Raw genomic sequence first — 27,959 nt, 5'->3', positions numbered from 1 at the left:
AAAAGTTTTATTACAAAAGTAAATGGTGTAGAAGGGTGTGGTCACACTAGTGGGTCAGGGACAAGGAATCCACAGGGGTCAGGAGTCCAGGAGCCGGGGGGGTGAATGGGCAAAGGGAGATCTGTGGGGGTCTCAGGGGACAAACAGACGACAGGGACAAAATCCACCAACCAGAGGCTGAGTCGTGAAACGGTCCAGGGTCAAGCACGGGAGGGTCTCAGGCAATGAAAATCCAGAATCCAGAAGGCAGGAGGCAGGGTCAGAGACAGGCAGGGTTCAGCAACAGGACTTTCAACAGCAGAAGGATTAGGCAAAAATCTGTGGTCAAAAACAGGCAGGATCAGAAACCAGAAAACACTTTGAAACATGAGACAAGTCTTGAAAGCTGTGACAGTGGCAACAGACGATCTCACGCTGAGCTGGTGATGAGCAGCTGTTTAAATAGGGCCCAGCTCAGTGCAGGTGAGGGCAATGAGCAATCAGCACAGCCGAGGCAGAGCTGAAGGGCTGGAATCATGACAAATTCAACCATGTATTTTTCCTTTCGGTGCACACCAAAGTCATTTCTGGAAACTAAACTGGATGTGATGAAAAAAAAATTTATAAATAAATATAAATGTAAGCAATTATAGGTCCCCAGGATTTTTTGTTGTTGACCAATTTGAAAATTGGAAAAACAGTCATGTAGCTGCTCCCATGCTGCCATCTGCTTGATGAGTGTGTCCTTCAGGCTTTAGCTACTACAAATATGTGAATGTATCAAAATTTCTTGGACTTTAAAGGCAATTCTTTTGCAGAGTGTAACCTCTGTAGAATAATAAAAAATCTAAGTGCAGGGTTATAATGTCAACTGGAGATCTTTCTGTTGTCATCTGATGTGCTAAAATGACAAGTAGCCAGGAGAAAAATACATATTTAAATCATATAAGTACTGTGAGAGAGTCATTGTTTATAGATTTATTGCTCACATAATGTGAGCAATAAATCTTTTTTCTGTTGACACTCCTCAACTGAACAAGATATTGAGATTTTGGTAGTTTGTTTAAAATCCTTTCCAATTAAATATATTTACATAGTGCAGACATTTACAATACTTAATGTATTTTAAAAGACAGAAAGTATTTCAAAAGATACTTAAAGTATCGTTTTCATGTAACCAACATGAGACTATGCCCCCTCCTACTTTTAATAGTTTTACAAAGCAGCAACGCTTCTGCAATGGAAGACAGGTTTTAATTGGATTCATTGCATTCAGTTTGAAAATAGTACAAAAAGATTTTAGCCATAATGAGCACGACTCTGATGTTCAGGTTCCTGGAAAATAAAACTGTTGTTTAAAGTTATTTGAAACTGGGACATTTGGTGGTTAAAGTATCCCATTCGCTAATTGGTGATAAAAAAAACAAAAAACAAACAAACAAATTATCAGTATTTCTACATGTTTGGAAGAATTGTCCTCCACAAAATCTCACATCTTAGTCATAGTTTAATTTTATTTTAGGTTTTTTATGATCATTTATTATAATTATGATTCATTATTACAATTGACTATCCATCCATCCATTTTCTACCACCCTTAGTGGGGTCGGGAGGTGCTGGTGTGTATCTCCAGCTAACGTTCCAGGCGAGAGGCGGGCTCACCCTGGACAGGTTGGCAGTCTGTCACAGATAATTAACTATTAATTTAATATTAATATAGTTATATTGGTGGTGTAGTTCTTTCTTTTTGTTTTCAGACTTTTTCTTTTGTAAATAGAGAATCTAAACCACATATAAAAGGCTCGATGCTGCAGTAAAGATAAGCTTTGTGGCTTAGCTGTATTTGCTGTTTGCCTACTGCAATCACCTTAAGTCTTTTTCATGCCGACTCACTGCTGTTTGGCCTCAGACAGAACACCAGAAGCAGATTTTATATTTTATATTGTGTGTGTTTATTTGTGTTTCCTGCATATATGGTGGTCTAGAACTGACCAATTACCCGAGATGTTCTGAGTTTCCTGGAAAATGCAAAGCAAAACAAACAAGCAAAAATGTAACTTTTGACATGAGAAATATCATTTTAGTTTAGGTTATAGTTTCTGCCTCAAGGAGAATCTGGTGGTAAATCATTACTGTGACTTTGCTGCTTTGTAATATTGTCATAAACAAAGACATTCTTATTTCTAAGGTAATAATATTGGCTGCCTTTGCCCAAAGAAGTTCATGAATCTTGTTCTGTCAGCAGTTAGAAATCACTGATGGCATCTTTGTGATGAATTGCCCTTCTGTTTCGCCATCAGGTAGCCTTTTTGTGGATTCTCACTGCAATGAAACAGTCGTCATCAACCTGCAAGCTTCCTCGCAGATTTTCAGATAGTGAGCTGCTATACTGACACCTGGGCTCAATCAGACATTATTACCTTCATAACTGAGAGTTGGCTGGGTAAATGTGGAATACTGTCTGATGCCGTCGATCCAGACAATGCACTGAGGCAAGGTTTTATGGCTTAGTTGGCTGTGTTGAAGTGAAAGTCTGAGTTTTCTGTATCACAAAGGAGAATCTCTTTGAGCCTGGCTAGATCACCAGGGAAACACAGGATGAACTCTTAACCTGCCTTGTGGCGGGTTAGGAGTTCACTCTCTTTTTAAATTGTCTGGAAGAAGATAAAATAGATGCTTTTAGACAGGTGAATAAGCTCCTATCAACACACAACAAATAAAACAATGAATATAAAAGCTTTTTTGTTTGTTAATTAAATGAGAGATTATAAAACTTCAATTTAAACATAATTTCAATCACCAATGTAATTAAAAGATCTTTTTTTTATGATCTGTTGCTCTGATATAACTTACACCTTGCATGATTTTACTTGTCCTTATCTACTTCTTTGAACTAGCTGTCATTCTCAAACAAATGTTTAGACAAATAAACCTGACTGATTCTCAAAATCTGCAGTATGTCAGAGTAAATTGGACTAATAAATAGAGTAGGCTGTGTTTTTTACACCATCTCCAGATCGGACAAGAATTCCCAAAACCTGTTTTTGTTTGATCCGTGGATCCTCAGATAAGACAACATTGAGTTATTCCATTGAGTTGCTGTAAATGTTGTCGTTCCCTGACCTCTTCCTCCACTTTCTCTTCCCCTTGTCAAGCAATCTATTGCACATTTAATTGAATAAAATCAATTATGGAACCGGCAAGATTTCATCCCCCCGCTATTGTGGCATAAATCTGCTCTGACAAAGTAAGGCAACAGGACTGAACATCCATCCTGCCTCAGCTGGGATAGACTGGGGCATTAAAACTAATGTTTTTTCTATTTTTTTTAATCCTGAATTAACAAGTGATCTAAACTTTATAAAGGAAAAAGAAATCAAACGCTTGCTGAGAAAAATAAAACGTTAGCATTTTTATTTTTATTTAATTTAACCTTTATTTTCCTAGGATAAAAACTACATCAAGATTAAAAACCTCTGTTTTTAGGGGACCTATTTACGAGTTCTTCCAACAAACATTTTTCTTCAGCATTTCTACTTTCTCCTGAATGTATCTGTTGTATTTTAAACATCTCTTTCCACTCATTACGGACAGGGAAAATGAAGTGAAGTGTCTAGTTTAATTGCTTTTTTTAAAAAAAATATTGGTGATATTTACACACTTTGAACAGAAAGATTAATATGAACAAGCCCGGTTCGTACTTATTTTTTATATTTCAGAAATGCATATTTCAGTTAAACTGTATATTATTTATTTCCATAATTTGTCTAAATAAACTGATTCATACAGGTTATGCCCATAAGTTCAAAGATGTTGCCAAGGGAAAGAAAACAAGAGCCAGTGTGCATGAAATACTGTTTAAAACCAGCACACCTGTAAGGATTTAATAAGTATGTTGATTTGGACCCAATGCTTAGGCCATTAAAATTATCCTTTAGTTTTTCCCAGTTTCATCTTATTCTTAAAATGCTTTTTATGAGGCTAGGTGAGAATGCTGATTTGAGGTTTCTTTGAATATTTAATCAAAGTGTTACAGAGTCACAGTGAATGGTTGAAACTATCCAGGCTTGGATGAAACAAGTTATTTATTAAATCATTAAGGAAGGCACCTCAGCAGTAGGAAGATCAAGGAGAATCCAACTTATTGACAAAGGACATTAAATTGGAGGAATCGATAAGAAACCTCCAGGAAGAGAGACAAGGAACTGGAAGGAAAAATATAAATAAGAAGAAAATGGACTGCTTGGCACAAAGGCAGTTAGTAATAACATAACCAGTTCATCTTCAAGAAGTATAAATAAAACAGGATATAAACAGGATTTAGTAAAATAAGAAAACAACTAAAAATATCACAATGACATCAGGTCAGTTTTCCTCTGTGTTAATATCTGTCTGCTAATGTGGTCATTCTTCGCTCAGGTTCAAGTTTATCAAACTCAAAACTCACTGCGATGTGCATGTTCAGAAACACCAAATAATGTCACAGCATTTATCACCTTTGCCCTTGTTTATTTATTTACTTTGAGAAATTTTGATTCACAAGCGAAGCTGGCAGAAACTCAGACTGAACTTTCCGAGGGAAGCAGAGGTGAAATCCACCTTTCGTGTCTCCTGTGTGTCCTCTCTAGAAGACATTAACTGTGTTTCTCGTGTAAACAGTGGATAGACCTTGGAAACACAGTCGGCCTTGTGGACTGTGCTGTGTGTAATTTGTTCCCAACCAGCAGGAAGTGTGAGCAAGAGCAGGATATAGAAGAAACCTTTCATTAAAACACAGATACCAACTTATCCTTTCTTTAAAATGAGTTTTAGATGTGAAATCCAGCTGATCTGGATCCAGCTGGAACAAATATGCATTTGAAGAAGACCGCTTCCTTTTTTTTGTCTGTGCTTCATTGAGTCTAAACAGTGTATTTTTTTTTATTCAAGCAGTAACTTTACATGAATAAATGTAACATATCACAGTCTGAGCTAATAATTGGGAAAGTCTCGCATTGATTCATGTAAGATATGATTAATTTAGCTGAGTGTGTGTACTAAGTTGACAGTAGTGCATGCTTGCCTCTTTCTCTGTTTTCTGGCCCAGTAATGGTCTAGCTGAATGTCTAGAATATGTCCCATTTCTCATGCATTGACAGAGTCTAGCCCAGATCCAGCTCAGCTATCATGATGGGATATGATACCTGAAGGTTCTGGATGAGACAATTACCCAGGTGGGATAATCTCTTTTAACAGCAGCTATCTGTCTCCAACTATATGCAAGTGAGCAATCCAGTACAGAGATTTGATTTCTATTCAGTTTACTTTTCCTTTTAATGCAACTAATCCAGAACGTAGCTCCATGAATAATATTGCAAATGTATAACAGACTCAATGAAATTCAATGGGAATGTTCAACTTAATCCACAAGATTTGAGCCTGCAGAACAAGTACAGTGCTGTGAAAGAGGTTGATGTTTTGTTGTCACTTTTTTGTCACACTGAAATGTATCAGATTGCCAAATGAATTTTAATGTCAGACATTAAACCCCCTAAACCTAATGCTTGGTTGGACAACTTGTGTAGAAACAAAGCAGCCCCAGACAATCCACACAACCGCCACCATGTCTGACTGCTGGTCTTTTGAAGTCTTCATTACATGCTGTTTAGTCCAGTATCTTTCTTTTTGTTAAATCTTGAACACTGACCCTAACCGAGACGAGTGAAGCTTGCAGTGCATTAGCTGATGATCATGTTTCTTTATGTCCTCTGAGTTATTCATGCCTTCTTGGAGTGATGTTGGTAGGCCAGCCATCCAATGGAAGGTTCATCAGTGTTTGATGTTTCCTCCATCTGTGAATAAAAGCTCTTACTGCGGTTCCCTGGAGTCCTAAAGTCACAGAAATGGCTTTGTAACCTTTTTCAGACTGATGGATGTCAGAGACTTTGTTTTTCATCTCATCTCCACTGACAAGAATTCAATTATGTTCGACTTGAGTGGTAATCAGATTCTCCTGGCCTCGTGGTTCTGGTTGTTCTGTTATCTGCTCTCTCTCACTGCTGCATTCTGGCAAAGCACTTTTAGATTCTCACTTTTCTTTTCCATGAGAGAAACCTTCAGAGTTTCATGCCCGCCTTTCGACCAGATCAACCTGCAGTAATCTTTAGAAACTGCTTCTGTGCGTGTCTCCCTCTGTACTGGAGCTCCTGGTAAAGTCCAAGTGCAACTTGGTCTTCCACCCACACTATCATCTCTACTGATGCTACAGAATAATTTACCAGATATCTGGAAAAGTACTTATCTAAGCCCAGGACAGCCTCCTTAAAAATGTAGCTTCCAACTCACCTTCTCATAGATGCTCTCCTCCTCTTGGAAATCCTGCTGGATCACTGCTCAAATCTCAGCTTCAGAAGGGACATTTCTGTGTTCACTGCTGCAACATAAAGTTATTATTAACACTGAAACCACTTCGAGGAGTGTTTCACTTATTTATTTCTACACAAAACTGGTTAAATCCTGACAGTTATATATTACACCAAACCATTGGATGTTTAGAAAATTGTTGTTTTTAAAAAAAATCTTTTTCTGTTTTCAGTAAATACGTAATCTGTCTGGTACAAGTCAGTTTATGTTCAGATTCATCAAATTATTCAGAACCAGACATGCCTTAGGAAAATGGAAACAAGACTGTTTTAATTGTCGCCAAACATTAGAATCATTTTTCTCTTTCCCCCATTTAAAAATGTATCAGAAATTTCATTCATTTCAATAGAGAATATCATAGAGTCAATTCAGATATATTTGCAGGGATTTTTTGTTGTTATTGCTATTAACTCATAATCAGTCAAGATGTTGCTTTCCTGGTTTTGCTTTATTGACACACAATGTTTGTGCACTATTGAACTTGTGCAAACCAATACAGAGGTTAATGCAACATATCAACCCCTAAGATGGGATTCATTGGGGATCCAAGTTGTCTAAATTATTTTCCAACACAGCACAAATTGAGTGCGACCTTAAGGTTACCATAATCCACACTCGATGCACACACTCACGTACTTCTATGATTTATCACACATTACTGTTGCTACATTTTTTTTGCTTTTAGTCTAAGGTTGAATGGTGTGATATGATGGTCACAAATGGACGTAAATGAGGATGATAACGCTGCACCATTTCCTGTGTAAACCGAGAACTAATGACACAATTTGTAAATGTGGTAAAAAAGGAGTGAGATATCACTGCATTTCCTGGCATTCAGCAAAAACGTAAACAGCCTTAACATCCAGCCTACTCACAACAACAGCTGCAACACAGATGGCATTAAAGTGTGTGATTCAAATCAACCACCCACCATGCCCTGCAGGTAGAGAGACAGCTTCATTCCCACAACTCCATATTTATCACTCGCTTTCTTTCAACTTGGAGATGTAGAAGCAAAGGTCTCTGGTGATTCTGTTTTTTGGTGCTAGTTATTATCAAAAGCTTGTTTGGGTGTGGTGTGCAGGGAAATCTGTGTCGGTGCAATGAGTCACTTTATTCATGTAAGTGGCTCAGACTCGATGATTTCTGTACTACAGAAGCAGTGAGGGATTTGTTTCCTCCATCAACAATAAATTTCTTCGAACTCCTGTCATGCTATTCCTAAATCCAGTTCAGTAAAGGGTTTACTTAAAAAAAAAACAGTAATGGACAAAAGTATTTTTAGATAGCCTGTAAGTGGACACATGTTTGTGTCCACTGACATGTTGCAGGACAATACTTCAACTTAAGTCGGTCAAATTGAAAAACTCCTGATAGGAATGTTGGAGCTCACCTGCAAGGTTTAGTTTTGCCTTACAAAACTAAAAAAGTTGGCATGTGAACGCTCTGGGATTTCTGCAAGGATAACAGCCAGATTCATGTGTGGACTACCCACTGTCCCCACATGCTCCTGAGGAGCAAACAAGCCAGTCGCTCAATGCAACCAGGTGGGTTTGGTTTCATAGAAACGTATGTTAGCAGTCAGAGACTGCAATGAATTAGAACTGGGATCAAGTTTGATTTTATTCATTTTCTCTTTTTGTATGTTTCCCTCCATAGTCTGTGGACAAATACTGACTTTATAGATAAACCTAAGTTGTTATTATTTCAGTCTTTGCATGACAAAACTGAACTTGAACTATTTTTAGTTGCTAGATGAATGTCTAAGTTATTATTTTTTCACTTAACTTGGTCTTTAGCTGTATCCTTTTTCCTTTGAGGACATTTAAAACCATAGAACCATTTCTTGTTTTTTTGAGCCTTTACAGGACAACAACTGCTTTGACTCCTGTTTTTCCTGGAGAAAAATATTTATGCTAAATATTGCAAAGTTCTGGGGAGAATAGATTTTAGCCCACTGTTTTCTGCACAATTGTTTTAATTCAATCATTTAATTTCAGTCATTTTATTTTGTGTTTTCTTATGCAGAGCAGAATTCATGATTCCATCAGTTGTAGCAAAGTCAGACCTGAAGCAGCAAAGCAGCCCAGACCATCACACTACTACCATCGTGTTTAAATAGTTCCCTAAGTTTTGGTGATGATAAGATTTTTTCTGGCAGATCTGGGATGAGTCTTTCTGAGTTTCTCCGTAGATGTAATTTTTTCCCAGCCTCTTTCTCACTGTTGAATCATGAACACCAACCTTTACTAAAGAAAGTGAACACCGCAGTGACTTATATGGTGTTATGGGTTCAACTGTGTAACCCCCTCGATGCACTCTTAAAGTAATTTTGTTCAGCCTTCCACTCAGGTTCATCACTATGCCATGTAATCTCCATTTGTGGATAATGGCTCTTACTGATGTTCACTGGAGCCCCAGCCTCACAAATGACTTTGCAAACATTTCCCAGGCTGATAGATTTCAATGACTTTGTTTCTCATCTATTCTTCCATTTCTTTAGGCTGGAGCATGATGTCTTGCTTTTTGAGATCTGTAATAATCAGGCCTTGGTGTGGCTTTCGTAATTAAACTGGAAAACATTTAAAAAGGTCATTTTAAGCAAACTTACGAAGGTCAAAGTTAATTTATGATCAAACTAGTGAGACCTACTTGTATGATTTTGTTCCCTTGATGATTGCTTTTCATATTTAGTCAAATATTAAGACTTGATAGTAAAATTATTTTCATGAATTGAAATATTTAGGTGTGGCAAAATTGTTTGTGCGTGTGCGCGCGTGTGTGTTGCTCTGTGATGTGCCAGGTGTGGCCCATCTGTTGTGCACCAACCGGTGCAGCTAGACACCAGCACTGGGCAACAACTACACACCGACGTTTTTGTTTTCCTTGACTCTTTGTGAAAGAGGCAGGGCAAAACAGAAGCAGAAAGGAACTGAAAAACAGCTCCACCTTTGCAGATTTCTAGCTCAGAAATCCATAGTAAACATGCAACTGGCTGGTCCATTCTGTCATTAATTCAACATCTCAACTTTGTGGATAAAGTTTCAAAGTATAGTTTTTTCTTTCCCACTATTTTTAGTTAAGCATCTGTGTTGGTGGATGTCAGGGCTCCTCGTTCAAAAGGGAAAATTAACAACCAACTCTGTACTTATGATGTTTTGATATGAATATTAAATTGTTGAAAGTGTTTTCAAAAGGTGGTTTTAATCTATTTTACAACTTCAACATATCTCAAAGAACTTAGACAGTCGTAAGAAAATGTTACATTTGGTGAAGCTACGTTTTCTGGTGCAGGTAAATTTAGTTCATACTGCTCTGAAAAGAAGCACAAACAGTTAAAAACCGTTTATTCTGTATTCTTTATTTATATATTACAAACTACTTCTTATTTATAGCTATAATTTCATATTTAACTACTTTTTGAAGTGATTTACCTTATGAGAACGTTCCAGTCTTAATGAATAATTTCTGAACTCACAATGAGCTGCATAGTATGACCTTCCTTCAAACTCAGGTCTGTGCTTTTCCACATTTATGCACAGAAAAAAATGAACAACTCTCACAATAATGACTTTATTTAAAACGTTAAAGTGGTGATTAAGTTCCCATGCATGGGTTTGATTTAAATTCAGGACTACCTCTGACACTTATTATTCCCAGCAGCAGAGGACAGGAGAGGTGACCCTAACTGCAGTATGACACGTTCTCCTGCATTCTTCATGTCTCTCTCAGGCTCTAGCTGTTTAGGTAACTCTCTGCCACATTTTAAAAGGCTTTTAGTCGCTCTTCCATGGTCAGTGAGGTCTGATTCTCTGTTAGTATGTGTAGGCATGAAGATCAAAATTGTGAAAAGCTAAGAGACTAAGCTGCATCTCATTCAGATGCAGCTTCACGATTCAATTTAGCATGGCCACACCTCAGTTATTAGGAAAATCAACTAATTTAGAACAATGTAGAGGATAAACCAACTGTTTTAGTTGCATATTTGATCCATGATAGTCATAAAACATCACATTTTTACCATCATTATTGGAAGTCAAACCTGCCTGAAATTAGATAATCCAGAGAGATTTTACTGCATATTCCCATTTTAATGGTAGATGGACCCAAAATATTTCACTATAGAGCTTTTCTGTTTCAGTAATAGCTTCTTTGGATGATCATTTAGATTAAGAATCTTGCCGTCTCTCTGAGAATGTGCTCAAAAGCTAGCACAGCAAGAAATAGCTGTGGATAGAATATTGCTGAATCAGTCCCTGGGTAGTGAACATGAAAATGCTTCCCATGCAAAATCTGTTGGCATTGGTGTTGAAAGGGTTTAAAAAAATTTGTATGTGAAGAATGTGGCTTTACTGAAACCTTGTTCAAATCAGACTGGGCTCAAATAGCAGGGGAAAGAATGGTTACTATTTATGGGGGGAAAGAAACTGATGAGATTGCACACGCTAATGCTCAGAGACGGAGGCTGGATGTGACAGATTACAGGCTCACAGGAGGCACAACGACATCTGTAAAAAAAAAAAATTAACATTTCCATCTATTCAAAGAAACTGTTGCATTTAATAAGTGAGGATAAAATGTAAAAAAGTAATATCAATTAGCTAAAAATAGTTTCTAGGCATTTCAGTCATTGGGACTCATTCATTGTTTAGTCATTGTTGTATTTATCGGTATATCAGTATTTATTACTTTCCCCACAGGAGAAAAAATATAAATCCAGAGACGATCACGCTACAGCATTGACAAAAGAGTAAAAATAAATTGTATAAACATCTGTGTAAAACAAGCAGACTAAATGACAAACAATCAAGTCCAACTACATTTTATATTTATCTGAATAATGGCCTGAGGATCACAGTTTTATCCATCTGTAGCCATCTGGATAACTTTCCAGATGGTAGGAGCTCAAATTCACCATCAAAAATATGACTTCGAAAGCAGAGAATAGAATGATCCACTGGAAAAATGTAAAGAGGAAACAAAATCAACCTAAAGATGGATCCATGAGGAACTCCAAGACTAAGAGGGGCTGCTGAAGAGAAATTGACCATTCAAACACAGTAGGAGATACTAGGTAATAGAAAGTGAATCACTGAATGATAACACACTTTCCCTCAACCAGATCTCAGAGATGACATATTAGGATGGTGTGACCAACCTTCTCAAAAACCTGCTGTGAGATCCAACAAAATCTCAGCTGCAGATGTGCCACTGTTTGAGGACAGGAAACGGTTGCTGCAGGTTTGTATTAAAGCAGTTGCTGCACTGACAGGTACGGTTGCCACACAATATCTCCATAATGATATCATACTTAAAAAATACAGATGTGTGCATGAACATTTTTCTTACTGATTTTAGAAAAATGGCAGCTTAGAGACTGACACAATTTTTTTGATCAGTATAACGTTTGTGTTGTTCTGTATTATCCTTTTAGTGTAGGGCCAATGATTACTAGCTGGCTGTGCACAGCGCAATTATTATAATGAGGTCCCAAAAACACAACCATCTTCCTTGAGATAAAAATGATGTAAAAGTCCACAACATGGACATTATTTTGTTTGTTTTGTAAATTTAGATAATTTTATGTCATAAAATTGAGCTCTTTTTCTATATATTTTCTGCTTTCATTTGCCATATTAATAATCTTCTAACTGCTGCAGGTGTGACACTAAACATTCATATGTATTTTACACAACTCATTGAACGTCATTTCAGAGTAAAATATGAAGATAATTAAGCTTTCATAAAAAGACGCACGGAAGTAGAAGGAAAAATCTGATATGAAGATGCTTAATAAAACAGTCATCGATCTTCCAACTTTAATTTGCAGCCAGCATGACAAGACAAACTGAAGCACTTAGAGAGGTGAAAAGACTCACAAAAAGAAAAAAATTATGTTTATGTAGGTAGATGTTATCAGTTTAGGTTTTTTTATGTATTTCCCTAATTTTTGCTGAGTCATTTATTAGTCAAAACTAAAAGTGAGTTTGACTCAGGTCTGTCATTATTTTACAGGCTATTCCTGAGCTGCTGAAATTCAAGTGACTAGTGATATGAGAATCTTGCTGCAGCAGCGTATTTCTATCCTGCAGATGATGCTCTGGGATGGGATTCTGCTGCATATGCAATCCTAATGGTGATCAGTTCCTACTCTAAAATAGAATGTGGTGCATTCGATATCAACAGCAGCAAGCCTGTGTCGTTCAGTGATAAACCGCTCGACACAACTTGAACTTGCCTCCTTTTTTCATTTGCTCACAGTACAACAAACTGAATTGCTTTTAATGTGAATTTCAGGCGAACAATGACGAGCATTACTGTGAAGTGGGAGACAATTTTCAGAATTCTATCCAAGCGAATATCAGGTGAGCTTATGCTGAAATTAAATCACACCACAGTGGATGTTGTTTTCCAGGTACAATTGGTCACACTAAATTTTATTAAAGGGCATCTACACTTATTAATCATCCACGTTTTTGTGTTGTCTCCAACTCATAACCCAAAAAACACATTTAAGTTTGTGGTTGCATTTTTGGCAAACTGTGAAAAAGGCGTATGAATACTTTTGCAAGGTGCTATACCTTAAATGACAATTTCTTAACATTCCTAGTGTTGAAACATTAAAAAACATGTTTGAAGAAAATTTGTATATCTTTTAGCCTTTTCAGTGTTCATAAAGACCGTGCAATGTTGATGATCAGATTGCTATAAATAAAAATTGCATGCTTTCAACTATTGCCTGCATTATTTATTTATGTATTCTAGCTTTGAAAGAAAAATGCTTTTGAAATCAAATTTTCTCTCTGGTCAGTGTTTTTTTTTTTTCTTGTGAAATGGTTTACTATGAAAATTTCAATAGATCAATATAAATATTTCATCAACCTCTTGCTAGAACTGCGCATCACTAATATCTGGACATTGTCATCGAATTTTCACACAGACAATTTGGTCGCCAGTAGTAAAGCAACACCTGTCTGTGGGAAATGATTTGCGTCAACATTAACATTTTGCTGTACAATTAGTGTTTGTCACTGGACCAGTTGGACCAGCTTCACGGCTGAAGAGTCACTGCAAACTAGAGTTGTCGACTTTTCTGAAACACATGATCAATTGTTAGTCTGCAAACAAGAACAAAGCACAAATTCACACATTCTGCAGCACCTCCCAAATGAAATGTGCACACCCACCCACTTAGTGAGCACACACACAAGCGCACGCAGACACAGACTGCACAGGACACACAGACAGGTCGCTGCAGACATCATTCATGTGAAGATACTCTTCAGTTCCTTTTAGCAGCTGTGTAAATTCATTCACCCAGAAATAACCTCAGATGCAGAACAAATTTTAACAGGCAGCTTACATCATAGCAGCCTTTCATATGCTCTATATTATGGTGATTGAACCTAGATTTTTTCCTCGACAGATCTATAGATGAACTGCTGTAGATAAAAATTAACTAGGAGAAAAATTACAGAACGATTCAGAACCCTTATGATTAAAATAACTTGTGAACATCACTCACCCAAAAGGAAAACAGAAAAATAAATTACATATTTGTTAACTGCAATATGTTGATGTTTAACTGCAATAATAAAAAACATGGCATAATGGCGTGCACACTTAACATTTAACATATTCACTACAGTTCACTACAGCGACTGATACATCTCAGTTCCCTGATCCCCACTTAGTTGGTTTCACACCACTTATTTCAGCTTGTTTGCTCATTCCAATGCTTACTGGTGCAGTATTTCTCAGTTTCTTTACCTCGGTGAGTAAATCAGGAGGCACAGGTGCTAATACGTTGAAGCCCTCAGCTGTACGTCTTCTAGCATCTGTTTTTCTTTCTGAGTCCATCTGATGATTTTTCTCAAGCTTTATCTGGAGATCGTTTGATAAAAATTGAATTTCCAGTATGTGTATTTGGTAGTGGCACCAGTTGAGCAAGCAGCCCAGGCATGGAACATGAAGATCTTTTTTGCAGCCGTCCCTAATTTGCATCCTGGCCTCATCACCCTGTGATGGATGTCACTTCTGTCTCTTTGAACTTTTAACTTGCATGTCTCTCACCTCTCACATGAAATCCTTAGAGGCTGCTAACTTCTTGGAAAAATAGTGTTCCTTTGCTTTTGTGTACTCATTTAGAAGAAATCTTTGTAACATTTCAGGTCTATTTAAAAAATAAAATTGCAAAAATATTGTTAATTTAAAGTTGTGTTTTATTTGATCATGAAAACTGACAGTGCCTAGGTACTCAGTTCTTTATTGAGAAATTTTGACATTTCTATGTCTAATCTTAAATTATCTCTGAAAAAAATTGCTATAATTAAAAGGTAAACAATTAGCATGTTTTACTCATTTGTTTCACCAAAAGATAAACAAAATGTGTTTTCTTCAGGGGGAAAAAGTTAGGACACTATACCCCCTATTAGTAAGTGTCACCCCCTACAGGAAGTGAGAAGAATTGCACACCAGTTCTTCAACAAATAAATAAAATCTGTAAACATTTTACAGATTTTTGTCATATTGTGATTATTAATTAATATTTTGATGGCTTTAATCCTCTTAAACATGTTGAGAAAGCATAGAAAAAGCAGCTTTAGCATCTGTCTAAATAACAGTTTAATGTGGTTGAAAAGATTCCTCTTGATGTCTAAATGTGGCTGAAAAATTTGTTAGCTAAATTTAGATTGAACACAATGGGCTATGAGAGCCTAATATTCTTGACAGCTTTATGATTGAAGTGGACATTTAAACATAATAATCTGCATTTGAATAGATTGAAGACTACACCTTTTAAATAAATCACAGCTGAAACAAGCTGAGGCAAGATAACATTTCATATTGACTATTGTTTGACTTCAGAAAAAAGAAAGCTTCTTTTGTTTCTCTTGGTTAGTTACAAATTTCAGATTTTCAAAGGACAGTACAAAATGCAGTTTGTTGTTAGTCCAACTACAGTGGGGTACTGTTGCACCTCTCCAAGCCTTTTAATTTAAAAACCGGCACACCTGGTCTGATCTCTTCCAAGCAGTCCAGAACCGGGTTATTGTAAGCCAGCTGTTCTTTCTTCTGGGACGAAGCGGACTCTTCCTGCGTTCTGACAGACACTGTGTGCGGTGAGATTGGGTCTTCATCCTCTGTCTCTTGGTTCTGACCTGCCTTGCAAGTGAAACTGCAGCAGACAGTTGCCTTCACTATCAAGCGGTCAAGAGGTTTGAGAGAATGCATCCACTTGGGCAGGAAGTCCCAGGTTTGGAGTTTGGTGGGCAGATGCCGGGGACTGTGAGCCTGCATCATATTTACTACAGCAATGAAGAGAGTGATACCCAAAAAAGGACCCCCAACTCCAGCCATCACCTGCCAGCCAGCCAGGGAAAGGCCCAACACGAGGGATGGAAGGAGCAGGAAACACAAGAGAAGGTAGAGGATGGCAAACCAGCGGTATTTGGCCGTGCGTTCCCCCAGAACATAAGCCATCCTGATGGGCAGACGCATGAATGGAACAGGATACCACAGCAGGATGCCAAAAACATTGAAGAGGAGGTGACACAAAGCAATCTAGGAACAAAGGCAAACAGTTGAAAAGCAAGGACCAGACATTTCCTCTTTCTTCACATACATGTAAAACAAAATCCTACCATCGTAACATTTTTGTTTTGTTTAGTCGTCTCTAATAAAACAGAAGCAAACCTGAATGGAAGCTACTATTTTGTTCCCAGGACTGGCCAGAGCTGCAAGTAAGGCGGTGGCAGTGGTGCCGATGTTGGAGCCCAGTGTGAGCGGATAGGCCCGCTCCAGACTGATGACACCAATTCCTAGCAGATAGAATAATAAAACATGTTGTGGAAAGACAGAAAAATAAAATAGCCGAAATTGTGTCAGTGATGTCTCATTGCTCTTCATTTGCGGTTTGGTTTTATTACATAATTCTGCATCGTGTTAAGACAGTGATTTCACTGGGAGCCAGAGCTGAAATCCAATATGCAGGACAAGCAGAAATCTGTTTTTGTATTAAAAGCTGTTTTTGCCTTTTCATTTTAAGCTTAGTTAATTACCTCTGTTGGATGTGGGGATTATTCTGATCTCTTATTTATCACTATGTAGCAGGCTGATGACTCAGTCGTCACCGATTTGATATTCTTCCTTTAGCCGTCCACAGACTGTGCTGGTGATGAAAGGTCCTCGTAAAAACTTCATAAGACTCTGTCAGTGGATGTATGCAGTCATATATGTTTATATTTATCTACGAATCAAACATAAAATAAAAAAATCTGATATTTTCTTCCTTAAAAATAACTAAATATTTCATAAGTAGCAAATACAATACACCTGTATGTTGGCACTTTATTTATTTTGTAGTAAATGTCCTTTTAGAGGCCATGGTGTTAAAATTTATATATGTACAGGAAGCTATGGCCTTGGAAGCAAAAGCTCAGTTTATGGGCTGTCTTGTTTTAGTATATACTTCAAATCCGAATTACTTTAGGAACCTCTGTGCCTTTATGTTGCTGATGTTCTACCTATTTAATCTTTTAATAGCTCAAACATGTGCTATGTTGTTTTTGTCTCTTACAGGAGAGACTCAAAAACTGCTCAGAAAGTTATATGAGTATAGGTTCTTTAATTAATTGATGTATTTTTGCAAGTTTTAAAGAAAATACTGAGTAGGAAAATAAGATGTATTTAAAAAAAAAAATAATAATAATAATAAAGATAGAGATTAAAAAGATATAATAATCTTGACTCCAGGTCCAATCCAGCCCTGTTTGTAAGTGTGAACAATTTTAGTCAAAAACAGCTTCACCTCGGGGGCAGGGTAGCTCCAGTTTTGAGGTCTACGTGGGAGGAATATGAAAACATATCATATGCTCTAATATCTTATGGGTTAGGAGCACATATGCAGCAGGGCAAAGGAAAAAACAGAGGAGCATGAAGAATAAGAAGGAAAAACATATATTTCTGACAGATTTAGCCTCATAGAAACAGTTTTTTGCTGTTTGAGTGGGAAAATTAGTGTTTATGTCAGTGGTTCATAATATAAAATGTGTGGTGTGGGTCTCGGTTTGCTTAGCTCTTTAGAAAGTAATTAGGAGTTTGGTGTAGATGCGATGATATTCCAGCCCTGCCTTCTAAAAAAGCCTACTTAGGTGCTCTCTCATTTCTTTTTTGTTGCATCACATGGAGATTTGTTGCATTTCTTATCTCATGCTCCAAATTCATTTTCACTAAATTTCCACTAAATTATAAAATCATATAATTTTGATTGTGCTTTATGTAATCGCAGCAAAAAAAACCCTGTTTTCTTGCAAAAGGTTTTTGATTATTAGCCTTTCTGTCGTTTCTTTTCGCATTTATTCATTTCTGATTCATGATGTGCAGATGTCTCACTTTAAGTCCTGCGTTGCTAAGCACATCTCACGTCCGTTTCCATAATTTCTATCATTTTACATTCCCAGTAAATTTATGCAAAAGTAACCTCGGGGGTTTGAGAGTGACTTCAGTTCTTGAACTGAAATAGACTTTGCGTTTTCTTTTATTTGTAATGCAAAGTCGTTCCAGTTCACGAAAGAAGATACAATAATTTGATGTCCCCTTGATAAGAGCATGAAAATAAAGCACGATACTCACCAACTAGAGGAGTCATAGCCGAGGTGAAAACCGAGCTGCTCTGGACGACAAACGTAACCCCAGCGCCTACAAACATGGCGATGTACCCCGCCAGCCATCCAAATGGATATGGCAGGTCTGGTCAGAGAAAAGTGGGAGAAATTAAAAGCACCAAAAATTACAACCATCAAAAGAGTCTTTTAGAGGATTAATTACACTCAAACCTGCCTGTAAGTTAACATGGCCTATTGATCAACAAACTGGAATAAAAACCCCAATTTACCATGTGTCCTTAGAAAAATGTCATTGTTTTTTCCAGGATTGTTAATAACAGCATGAATATAGCAACATATGAAGGCCTGCAGAGTGAGCTCACCTGTATTAATGACTTTATGGATGACCTTTGCCATTTGACCTTGAAGCAGAGAATTGAGCAGTTTGACCAGAAGCAGCAGACATGTGCAGAGGACGGCCAGAGAGGCTGCTAGGAGAATCAGCCCCACTGTGAGGTCTGACAGTTCTGTAGATGCAAACAAATATCGGCCTGCAAAGAGACAGATCCCACAAGCTGTTTTATTGCACTGAATTTTATTTTTTTTTACATTAAAGAAATAATAATGTGTCACAGCAAAACTGCAAACCCACACTTGACATGTGTTGAGGATAAGTCAGAACCGAGACCACAGTCTTCAGCACTTTTATTGCCAGCAGACTACAGAAAGAAAGATGGAGCGTTATGAAAGCCACATTTAAACCACAGAGTGTATGTGTATCAAACTAGCTATTACCAAGACTGTGTCATCCCGGCACCACTGTTTCACCAGGCTCCGGTTCCTCATGACCTCATTTCCCATGGCGATCCCTGTGATCACACATTTGTCCAGCTGATGGGAAAAGGATACATTTTTTCAGCACATTTCAGGGCAGTAAGGTTAAAGAATGAAAAAATATTTTTTATAACATCTACTGTCAGTATGAGTTCATGTTGCTGTCAATGAAAACGTTGATGTGTCTGCTATGTAAGTATTACCATCTTTTTGGGGAAACAGTTTTCCTCTTTGGGAATATCCAGAAATTAATTCATAAATTTGGAATTTGTATGTTAGTTTGGGATACTAAATATTGATCTAACAAAGTCCAATCTTGACAGAAAAGATTGGTTTTTTTTATTATTTAAATGGTTATTTGGTACTTTTTAAAAAATAAGAGCAAATTCCTGTCTGGAAAACTTGTTACAGTCATATTTTATCACTTGTGAATTGATTGGCAAAGTGTGTTGGAAATTGGAGTTTAAACACAGAAAAGATAAAAAAATCAGAATAAACCAGATATTGGGATAATGGGTTTATTTGTATTTCTAAGGGTTTGTATCTCACTGGAGCAGATAAATATAAAGTCCATCCTTCTATTCTCTGTTTGCTGGCTGGTTTGAATAAAGCATGACCCCTTTAGTCTGGATTTCTGTTTTTATATTCCATGTATTTGCAGAAAAACAGGGGAGAACTCAGGTACATTTCATTTGAAATTTTGGCATAGAAAATTTGGTATAAACCTTCAAGCCAAATTGTCATCTGGCAATGAATGACGTGTTAAAAGGTTTTTTGTTAGTAATGTGTAATGCTGTAGCGAGATAAAACAATGACAATCATTTTACCAAAGAAAGATGTCATTAATAATCACTTCTCTGCGCTCCATTTCTCTGGTGATCTATTGCAGCTACCCCTGAGTGAAGAGCATCCTGGTGCTTATTTGTGAGCATCAGGATGTTCCCTACTTTTGTCCTCTTAATATCTCAACACTTTTTGGCCAAAAAACAACAACAAGAAAACACTCAACTAATGAAGGATGACGTGGCACCATCTGTTTATTGAGCGGGTTATTGGACAGGATATTTGCAAACACGACCAAGCAAAGGTTTTTACCTGTATAATGAGCTTGGTGACTGGCTCAGTGATGACCTTCAGTAGCTCAGGTGCTTCCTCCCCAGGCTGCAGTCTGAAGACACTGACCAGCCACTGGGACAGATGGGTAATGACCCCGCTCGCCACCTCCAAGGGCAACAGCACCAGCACCGACAGCCAGTTGAAGCAGTCGTGGACTGTTGCTCCGGCGAAGGCCCTGCCGAGGGTCGCAGTCATTAACTCTGTTCACCAAGGTCACTCAGCATCAGGCTGATCATCTACTTTGAACAATAGCTTGTTAATCAGATTTTTACAGTTGCAGTTTTCTAGATATGAGTGATTTGATGAGCATGTCTGTTTTGACTGTGACGTTGTTTATTGCAAAATGTTGGCATAAATAATTATTTAATCATGCAGATAAAATAATGCGCCATCTGTTCAGTATGTTATCATTTCATAGCAGATTTTTGCCGGGGTAGAATTAGACTGGATGCGTGCCATTATTGTCACTTTCACACTGAAATAGAGCTTATAAAGCAGCAAGCAGCTGCCAGTGCTTCCTCTTCCACCTCCTCTGCTTTCATCCGGGCAGTTTTCCTCTTTATGCCCCCCATATAATAATTACTCGTCTTTTTCAGTTTTCTCTTCCCTGCTCCTGTGTCTCCTTCATTCTTCGACTCACTACTGTTTGCTCACTCACCGTTGAAACTCGTTTCTTTCTGCGGCCTGCATCATGGCTACGATGGTGTTTGTGACAGAGGTTCCGATATTTGTGCCCATGATAACTGGAACGGCCAACTTTACTTTCAACACTGCGAGAGAGGAGAGACAGAATAGAGGTGTTTTCACAGTCTGCATCAAGGTCATTACTATGCAGCACCGCACACATACAAATGGAGCTGTTTTGCCGTGAAACGTCCAAGTTATCAAGAAGAGCCATTTATGGCAGCAATAATTGCGACACATGACCTTCTCCTTTAATGGTGATGAGAGATGGCTGTGATTTCCAAGTGAGAGGAGGCAGCTTTACAGGAGAGGTTAATGTGGAGAGCATCTTTAATGGGGAGAACAGAGAGGACATACATCATGCAGGCAAACATCCTTACCTTCCTCTAAGTTTGGTAATTATCAGAAATCTTATTTTATTTATTTATTTTATCTTTTAAAAGGAGCAGAGAGCCAACTTCTGTAGCATGATTTCACTGGTTTTTACAGACTCAATGTGGAGCCTGAGAGCAAGAAATCCTGGACTGAATGAAAGAGAGAAAACTCACAGTTGGGATAGTGTGACTTGACATCATGCAGAGCCACTTTTTCACATTCTCTCACCTTGTAACCACAAGCAACATATCATTTGGGGACTGGTAGACCAACACAAAATAGTATGTTTTTATGATGCAGTAGAAAAACTATACATTTAGTATTTTTTTCAAAGGCTTTTAATAATAAAATTGAGGCACGCAGTATTGATGCAATACATTTTGCTATATTTACATCAGAAGTTTTTGTTTATATCTCTGCACCGTTGCACTTCTACTCAAATGCTTGGTTGGAGGCATCAGTGAGCAACAGTTTTCAGATTTTTAAACTGATTTAGGTCTGAACTTTAACTAGGCCATTATAACATATGAATAGTCATGAATATGCCTTGTTGCAAATCACTCCAGCTGCAAGTTAAATCTACGCCCTGGTCATTTGTAACCTCCAGCAGGTTTACTTCCAGGATGGTCAGCATGACGCTGCCTCCAGGGTATTTCACAGTTGAAATGATGTGTTCAGGAAGATGTTCTGTTAATTTTGGTGAACATCCTTCAAAACGTCCTGAAATCCTTGGTCTTTATCTTCATTCTCACTGACAAACTTTTACCTGGTCTTCATGTTTTTCATAGAAAGCAGAATTTTATTCCTCCCACTTGTCTTCTGTTGTATCATTGTTATCATACAGGAGTGCACATCCAGCTACTATGTTCAACAGCAGAGAGCCTGCTGGAGGTCCTGTTATGACATTTTATGGATTTTGGAGACTTTTAGTATTTGGCCATTTTCTTTCAGGGTGGATTTGCTTTGACAGCCAAACCCATGTATTTTGACAGCTGTAAACTATTTTCTAAACAGAGGGATGACTGATTTCAAATCCTTTAGAGACATCTTTAAACCCCTTTTACTTTGCTATTCACTTTCACTTCAATAGCCAAGAAAATACAAAACTAAATATCTGAGAATTACAAAAGGTTAACCTCATTTGTTATTATAGAAGGTTTTAAAGCCATTCTGTTTTTTTATTGTGTATTTACATTGCTTCCTCAGCATTGCTAGAATTAATTTTAAATATTCATTATGTCCAAACTTGCAAGAAAAACACATAACTATAAATGTTACATAAACATATGTTTACTGGTAGAAATTAGTTTTTACGGTCAGACCGATTCTCACACCTTATTTTTTTCTCTGAGTTTTAATACACAAACTAGTGATTTATTTTCTCTGTATGAGGTTACTGGATTTGTTACCACATATTTCTTGGTGTGAACCTAGGTACATAAACATACATTTTGGTACAGGTACACAGTCAGTGGTTTTACACTCACATAGCTTAAACTCAGACAACACTAATTTGGTCAAAGCTAATCAAAGCTTAATAAAGGTGCTAATAGTGTTCATAAATAGAGATTTACTTGCCAGTTTATGTCCTCAATTATTTTCCAAGATAGAAAATGTAATTGGCTCTGTATCTGCTTAACACCTACTTGTACCACTGCATTCATATAAATGTGCACAGAATCCAATCTACCTCTTTTACCTCATACATATTTTAATCCCGGCTGATTTCGTTGAATTAATCTAGATTCCATTATCTATGCCAATAGCAAATCAAAAACCATAATGCCGTGTCGCCTGCAGTCAGTTGGGTTTCAAAGCCAATTTCTGAAAAGCTCTATTGTCGAAAATGTACAAAGGGAGTTTTCAATTCCCAGGGTTCTTTGCTGTCTGAATATTGGTCCATTTATTGTAATATGTATGCATGCAAAGTATTTGCCTGGAGATAAGTACACAATGCAGTAAACACACAAAATATATACCAGGCTGGTTATCTTTCTCTGTTCCTTCCATTTCAAAATCGTACTTACAGTTTAAACCAGCTCATCTTCCAACACACAAACATTTACACAGGTTTTCATGCGCCTACTCACATCCTGAGGCCACCAGACTGACAACAATGGAAGTGGAGGTGGATGAGCTCTGGACGAGGACGGTGACCAGGATCCCCACCACCAGTCCTGCCACAGGGTTGGACAGCACGACATTGTCCTGGAAAATGTCCCCTGCCACTTTACCTGGTTAAATATCCCACCCACGTACACAGAGGGAAAAATACAAACACAGACAAAACACAAAATTGATTACTCTGAGGAATGACAACACTCACACTGCTTATTTCCTCTTCTTCAAGAAGGTCACCAGATGATGGCTTGGCAGTAAATGATACAGTAGGACGGTGAATTGTCCCTCACTGAGTCACTCTTTTGTCACACATCAGCTAGCTGAGTCACACTCAGCCCGCAGTGAGGGTTATACTTACCCCCTGCTAACTGGAAGGCAGAGCTCAACGTGTCCAACGAGCAAATGAAGAAGAAGAGGAGGATGAAAAGGAGAGGGATCTTTGATAGATTGATAAGACGCTGCTTGATCTTGCCTGGACTCACAGCTGTAGTGTGCGGAGAGTTTTCTGTTGGAAACAAAGACCAAGGGAAAGGTTTAGACTTGCATCAGGGCATAAATAGCTTAAGACTGACCTATTTTCCCCATAAGAAAAAACAGAAAAATAGCAAGTTTCAAGCTAGCGGATCTCCTTTTCATGTGAAATCTGGCTTCTGAATATAAAAATTTCGTACTTGTATGAGAACAAAGCTATCAAATGTACAGCATACACAGCGAAGCACCTGCTGAGTTAAAGGGGAGCCAGAAAATCCCATTGGCATTTTTGCCTCTTTCTTGTAGATGTTTCTTATCTACAAGAATTCCCCTTTCTAAGGAAATCAAGCCAGCTGCCACACCAAGAGATGAAAGTGTTCATCTCCTCTTGATGCCTATACCTTTTTCTGTGTGTACACTGCCTGTATTTATTGACAGTACAGTAGAGAAGCGATTGGGACGTTCATTGTAGCACTCAGAGCTGCCAGTGAGGTCAAGAGTGGATCCGATGCCAGACTCCCTGTCCTCCTCCAGTGAGAGTTTGGGCTGGGAGGAAAGCTGAACCACATTCATCTTCATGCCTGAGAGAACACGGGGTTCACATTTAGGTTCCTAGTGGGGACATTAAAGCTTTTCAAAATACGTACCAATCAGAATCATATACACACTGACTATGAACATGGATGTTGTCTTGAATTTAGAGGGTTTTTTTATTTGAACTATTCTTTTTTTCTCCGAAGGAAAGTAAACAAATTGCATTTCAAGTGATTTTTGAGAACAATAATTGGGTACATAGGTTTTATTTTTTTTATTATTTTTTTTCAATCCAGACATGGTCAAAATTAAACATACATCCTTAAATACAGAAAATAATTTGCATCTTGATGACACACTTTTTGCAGTCATGAAAGTAAATCTGATAAATAACTAAAGCCAAAAATCCCTTCCACCATGAAAGTATATTATGGCCTTCTTGTCCATGATGAGTGTATGTCACACTGTAAAAGGCTGAATGTTTCCACAGTAAGTGAGACCTGTGCCCCATCCACAGGGCTCTGCAGCTGAGGAGGGAGAAAACATGTGGCACTCTGAGTTCTGTGTAAAGACGCTCAAGTAATTAAAATCACAGGATGGCACCACTGTAGAGGAAACAGATAAGAGTGAATGTGTTTATCAGCCACCTGCAGCAGTAACAAGAAATCAGTGGAGACCAGCATTTCTTGTATATGAGCCCATCTCTCACAGAGGCGCCGAGACCGGCAGCAGACAAGCAATTACAAAAGAACAAAAGCCACCCACATTGTTTCTAAGTGGCACCTTTTCTTGATTTGAGGTCAGATTGAGTGCCACACCTCCTGGCAAATGAAAGCGTTTTCAGAATCAGTGAGAAAACATCGTTATCAGTGTAACTTGTCCCCCGTTTCTACTTTCTCAAAGGCACCCTTCACCTCTCAAAGGGCTACGACTGCCTTTAAAGAATTTTCTATTTTAAGCATAGAGTGCCTACTTTTCCCTTTTTGCATATCAGCTGTATTTTACAGCCTTCAAGGCAGAAAAGAATGTGTCCCTTAAAAGCAAAGAGGATGGAAGTAATTACAGCATGCAAAATCACAGTAATTACAGTCACTGCATCATTAGCATTGTATGCAACATCTTCCAGTAGTTCCTAATGGGTGGAGAGGTCTTGTTAGCATATGTACATGTATGTGGGAGTGGGTGAAGCAGCTTCTACAGATCACAGCTAAATAGTCTCTGGTCATATTTTGTGCTGGTAAATGCACACTGAATGCTATCTGAGTGTTGCTGGTTCTCTGGCAGTTCGCCACTCAATCTTTTTCATCGGTTGGCAAATTTTTCTTTAAATCTTGTCCGAGAAAAGCATCGAAATTTCAAAAGTCTTCCTGCAGCAGGGATGCTACAGATTTGCTTGTTGAAAGACAAATAATGAGGTACGACAAGTTTTAGGCCCATACAAGTATTGTTATAAAACCTAACAATTTATGTCCAATCTGAACTGATGGGACATGAGTTGTAAAACTGTCAGCAGCAACAAAAAGCATCATATGAACACTGTATCACAACTTTGCTTCTTCTGGACCTTGGACAACCACACATCTTGCTCTGAACCAGAAAGTCCTAAAGAAGAATGTCTGGTCATCGCTCACTGACCTCGAGTTCACGCACACTTGGATTATTCTGCAAGACAATGATTAAAAGCAGCCCAGCAAATCCACCTTTGAATGGTTTCAAAAAAGGAACAAGTTGTCTTGTCTAACTCTGAACTAAAGTTCAAATAAGATGTTGTGTCATTGCCTTAAATAGACCATCATTCCACGCTCTAGAGGGCCTTAATTCCTCCTCGATGATAAAGAACTTATTGCTGATTATTCCAAATGTTTGATGGCACAATAAGTTATTATTTATAACTTCAATTAAATTTTCACATAGGCCCAGATTGGTCTGAGTAGACATTTCCCTTAGTAAGTGAAATCATTTGAAAACCTCATTTGCGTTTGGATTAAAATCTGCACATTTAAGTGCAACCAAAACAGCAAAAACAAGGAATATGTAAGAAAGCAAACCTATTCTTTCACACTGCTCCACATGAGAAAAATATAGGTAAATCAAACTTGACACAAATATCATATTTATTGATATTGTTTCTGAAGTACAGCCTCTTACCTGGTGTCAAACAGCGTCTGTGTGAGACCTGCAAAGCAAAGCATCAAGATGGGGAGTAAATCATCTTTAAATACGCTCTCAGACCTGAAAGTGTTGAGAGGGGCACCTGCTCCTTTGGTGATTAACTTGAGACAACACTGTTAATCAATATCGCAAAGAGATAAGTTAATGATGCATTAGTTAAAAGGGTATGTAGTGCACTCGGTAATGATTGATCCTCTCTCAGACGGTGTAATTTTCACTTGATTTGGTGCCAGATAAGGGGATTTAAAGATGAAGCTGCCAGTTTGATTTGATCCAACATGAAAACACTGAGAGAAATCTGACACCTAGTGGTGACTCTGGAGGAATGCCGCTGACTGGTTTGGTCCTCATGTTCTCACGCAGCCGTTTTCATCCTGCTGTGGAACATAGCAAAGATTGGAGACGGTGTATTAGCTGACTATTTCTTTTTCAAGATAAGCCAGTGAAAGTAATTCAAATTTTTGGAGAGTAATCTGCTCTCAGCTGGTGCAGGTATTCCCCTCAACCTCGGGCGCTTAAGTTTAAGTATGTTTTGATTGGACAAGAGCTATCAGGGGAATTTTTTGACAGCCTCACACACAGAGACACACATTTACCCTTACACTCCACTGCTCACACATGATGTTCTTCTCAGAAACAGAGTTGGCCTGTGTAACAGGGTGATATAATTATTAATAATTAGTTCAGCTTGAGTTTTTTCCTGTCAGCAGTTCTCCTAACCAGATCTGGCGAACCTGCTGACCTCATGCCTGCATCCACAAACCCAGTGGAGCAGAATTCAATAACACCCTCAGCAACACTTTTACTTGCCAAATGATGATGATGAGAGCTGGGACAGAAAGGAAGGAGACGCAGAGGCAAGCTCTGTTGTTGGTGTTTTTCAGTCATTTGTTGACTACAGAGGTGAAATCCTTCAGATTTGATAACGCTGCAGGCAGAGAAAGAGTGAAACACGGATATCCACTCACATGCAGTCACTTCTAAACCCACACACCCAGCTAAAGCTGTGGAACAGCTCTGAGGCCCTTTGCTTAGAAAGCCCTCCATACTGCAGTTAATCCCCTCCAAATGCAGAAGTCGTTGAGAGGATGCTGCCACCTGTCATCCTGGGGATAAACAAACCGAAGTGACGGTGTCTTCATCCTGCCATTCTGCAGGTCAGCCATCAGTCCAGCCCGGCTCTTCTTCAGCTGTGGTCTAAGCTCACTCTAAGGACGGCCAGATAAGGCTTTAGCAAAGCACACATCCCCTTTTTTTTGTCTGCAGAGGAGTGATTTGCTGTGTACTTTGCAGCATAACAAGACATGACATTGCTTTGGCTAATAATTCATTGTGGATTGAGAAAGTTAAACACTTTGCTCAAGTGCTTCATTTGTTTTTTCATCCTGAAAAATAACTCAAGTTTAATAACAAATGAGACCCATTAATCAGAAGCAATACTGTGCAAAAGTTTTGCTCTAAACTGTTAACATCTGCATTGCATAATAAGCAGGGCTTACTGTAATATTTTAAGTATTCTTAATCAAAATTTATCTTATAACTATACAATGTTTCAACAAATAAAAATCTAAAAAGTCTTGCATCCGTTTTTATCGAGCCCCTCTTCTTTAATGCCCTTAAATAGAACCCATCATAATTATTTGTCTTCAGAAATCATGTAATTTC

General features: G+C 38.1%; 1 protein-coding gene and 1 long non-coding RNA gene across 2 annotated transcripts; one reads left to right on the top strand and one right to left on the bottom strand.

The window, feature by feature from the left end:
* The first annotated feature begins 42 nt into the window (after positions 1-42).
* Positions 43-9,476, top strand: LOC114139551 (uncharacterized). The gene is made up of 3 exons (XR_003594471.1): positions 43-320; positions 4,786-4,793; positions 9,466-9,476. It is a non-coding gene; the product is annotated as an uncharacterized LOC114139551 (long non-coding RNA).
* A 5,112-nt stretch (positions 9,477-14,588) lies between these two features.
* Positions 14,589-26,338, bottom strand: slc34a1b (solute carrier family 34 member 1b). Its single transcript, XM_028008199.1, has 12 exons — positions 26,271-26,338; positions 23,990-24,169; positions 23,476-23,622; positions 23,087-23,230; positions 20,596-20,707; positions 19,917-20,112; positions 18,783-18,878; positions 18,640-18,706; positions 18,371-18,538; positions 18,016-18,132; positions 16,078-16,202; positions 14,589-15,945 (listed from the first exon to the last, which is right to left on the bottom strand). The coding sequence occupies exons 2-12, from the start codon at positions 24,165-24,167 to the stop codon at positions 15,340-15,342; spliced, it is 1,956 nt and encodes a 651-aa protein (XP_027864000.1). The 5' UTR covers positions 24,168-24,169; positions 26,271-26,338; the 3' UTR covers positions 14,589-15,339.
* Positions 26,339-27,959: the final 1,621 nt, after the last annotated feature.

Source organism: Xiphophorus couchianus, chromosome 23, assembly GCF_001444195.1.
Source record: "Xiphophorus couchianus chromosome 23, X_couchianus-1.0, whole genome shotgun sequence".
Lineage (NCBI taxonomy): Eukaryota > Metazoa > Chordata > Actinopteri > Cyprinodontiformes > Poeciliidae > Xiphophorus > Xiphophorus couchianus.
Note: the sequence above shows the minus strand (reverse complement) of the source record. Positions and strands in the feature narration are given on the sequence as shown.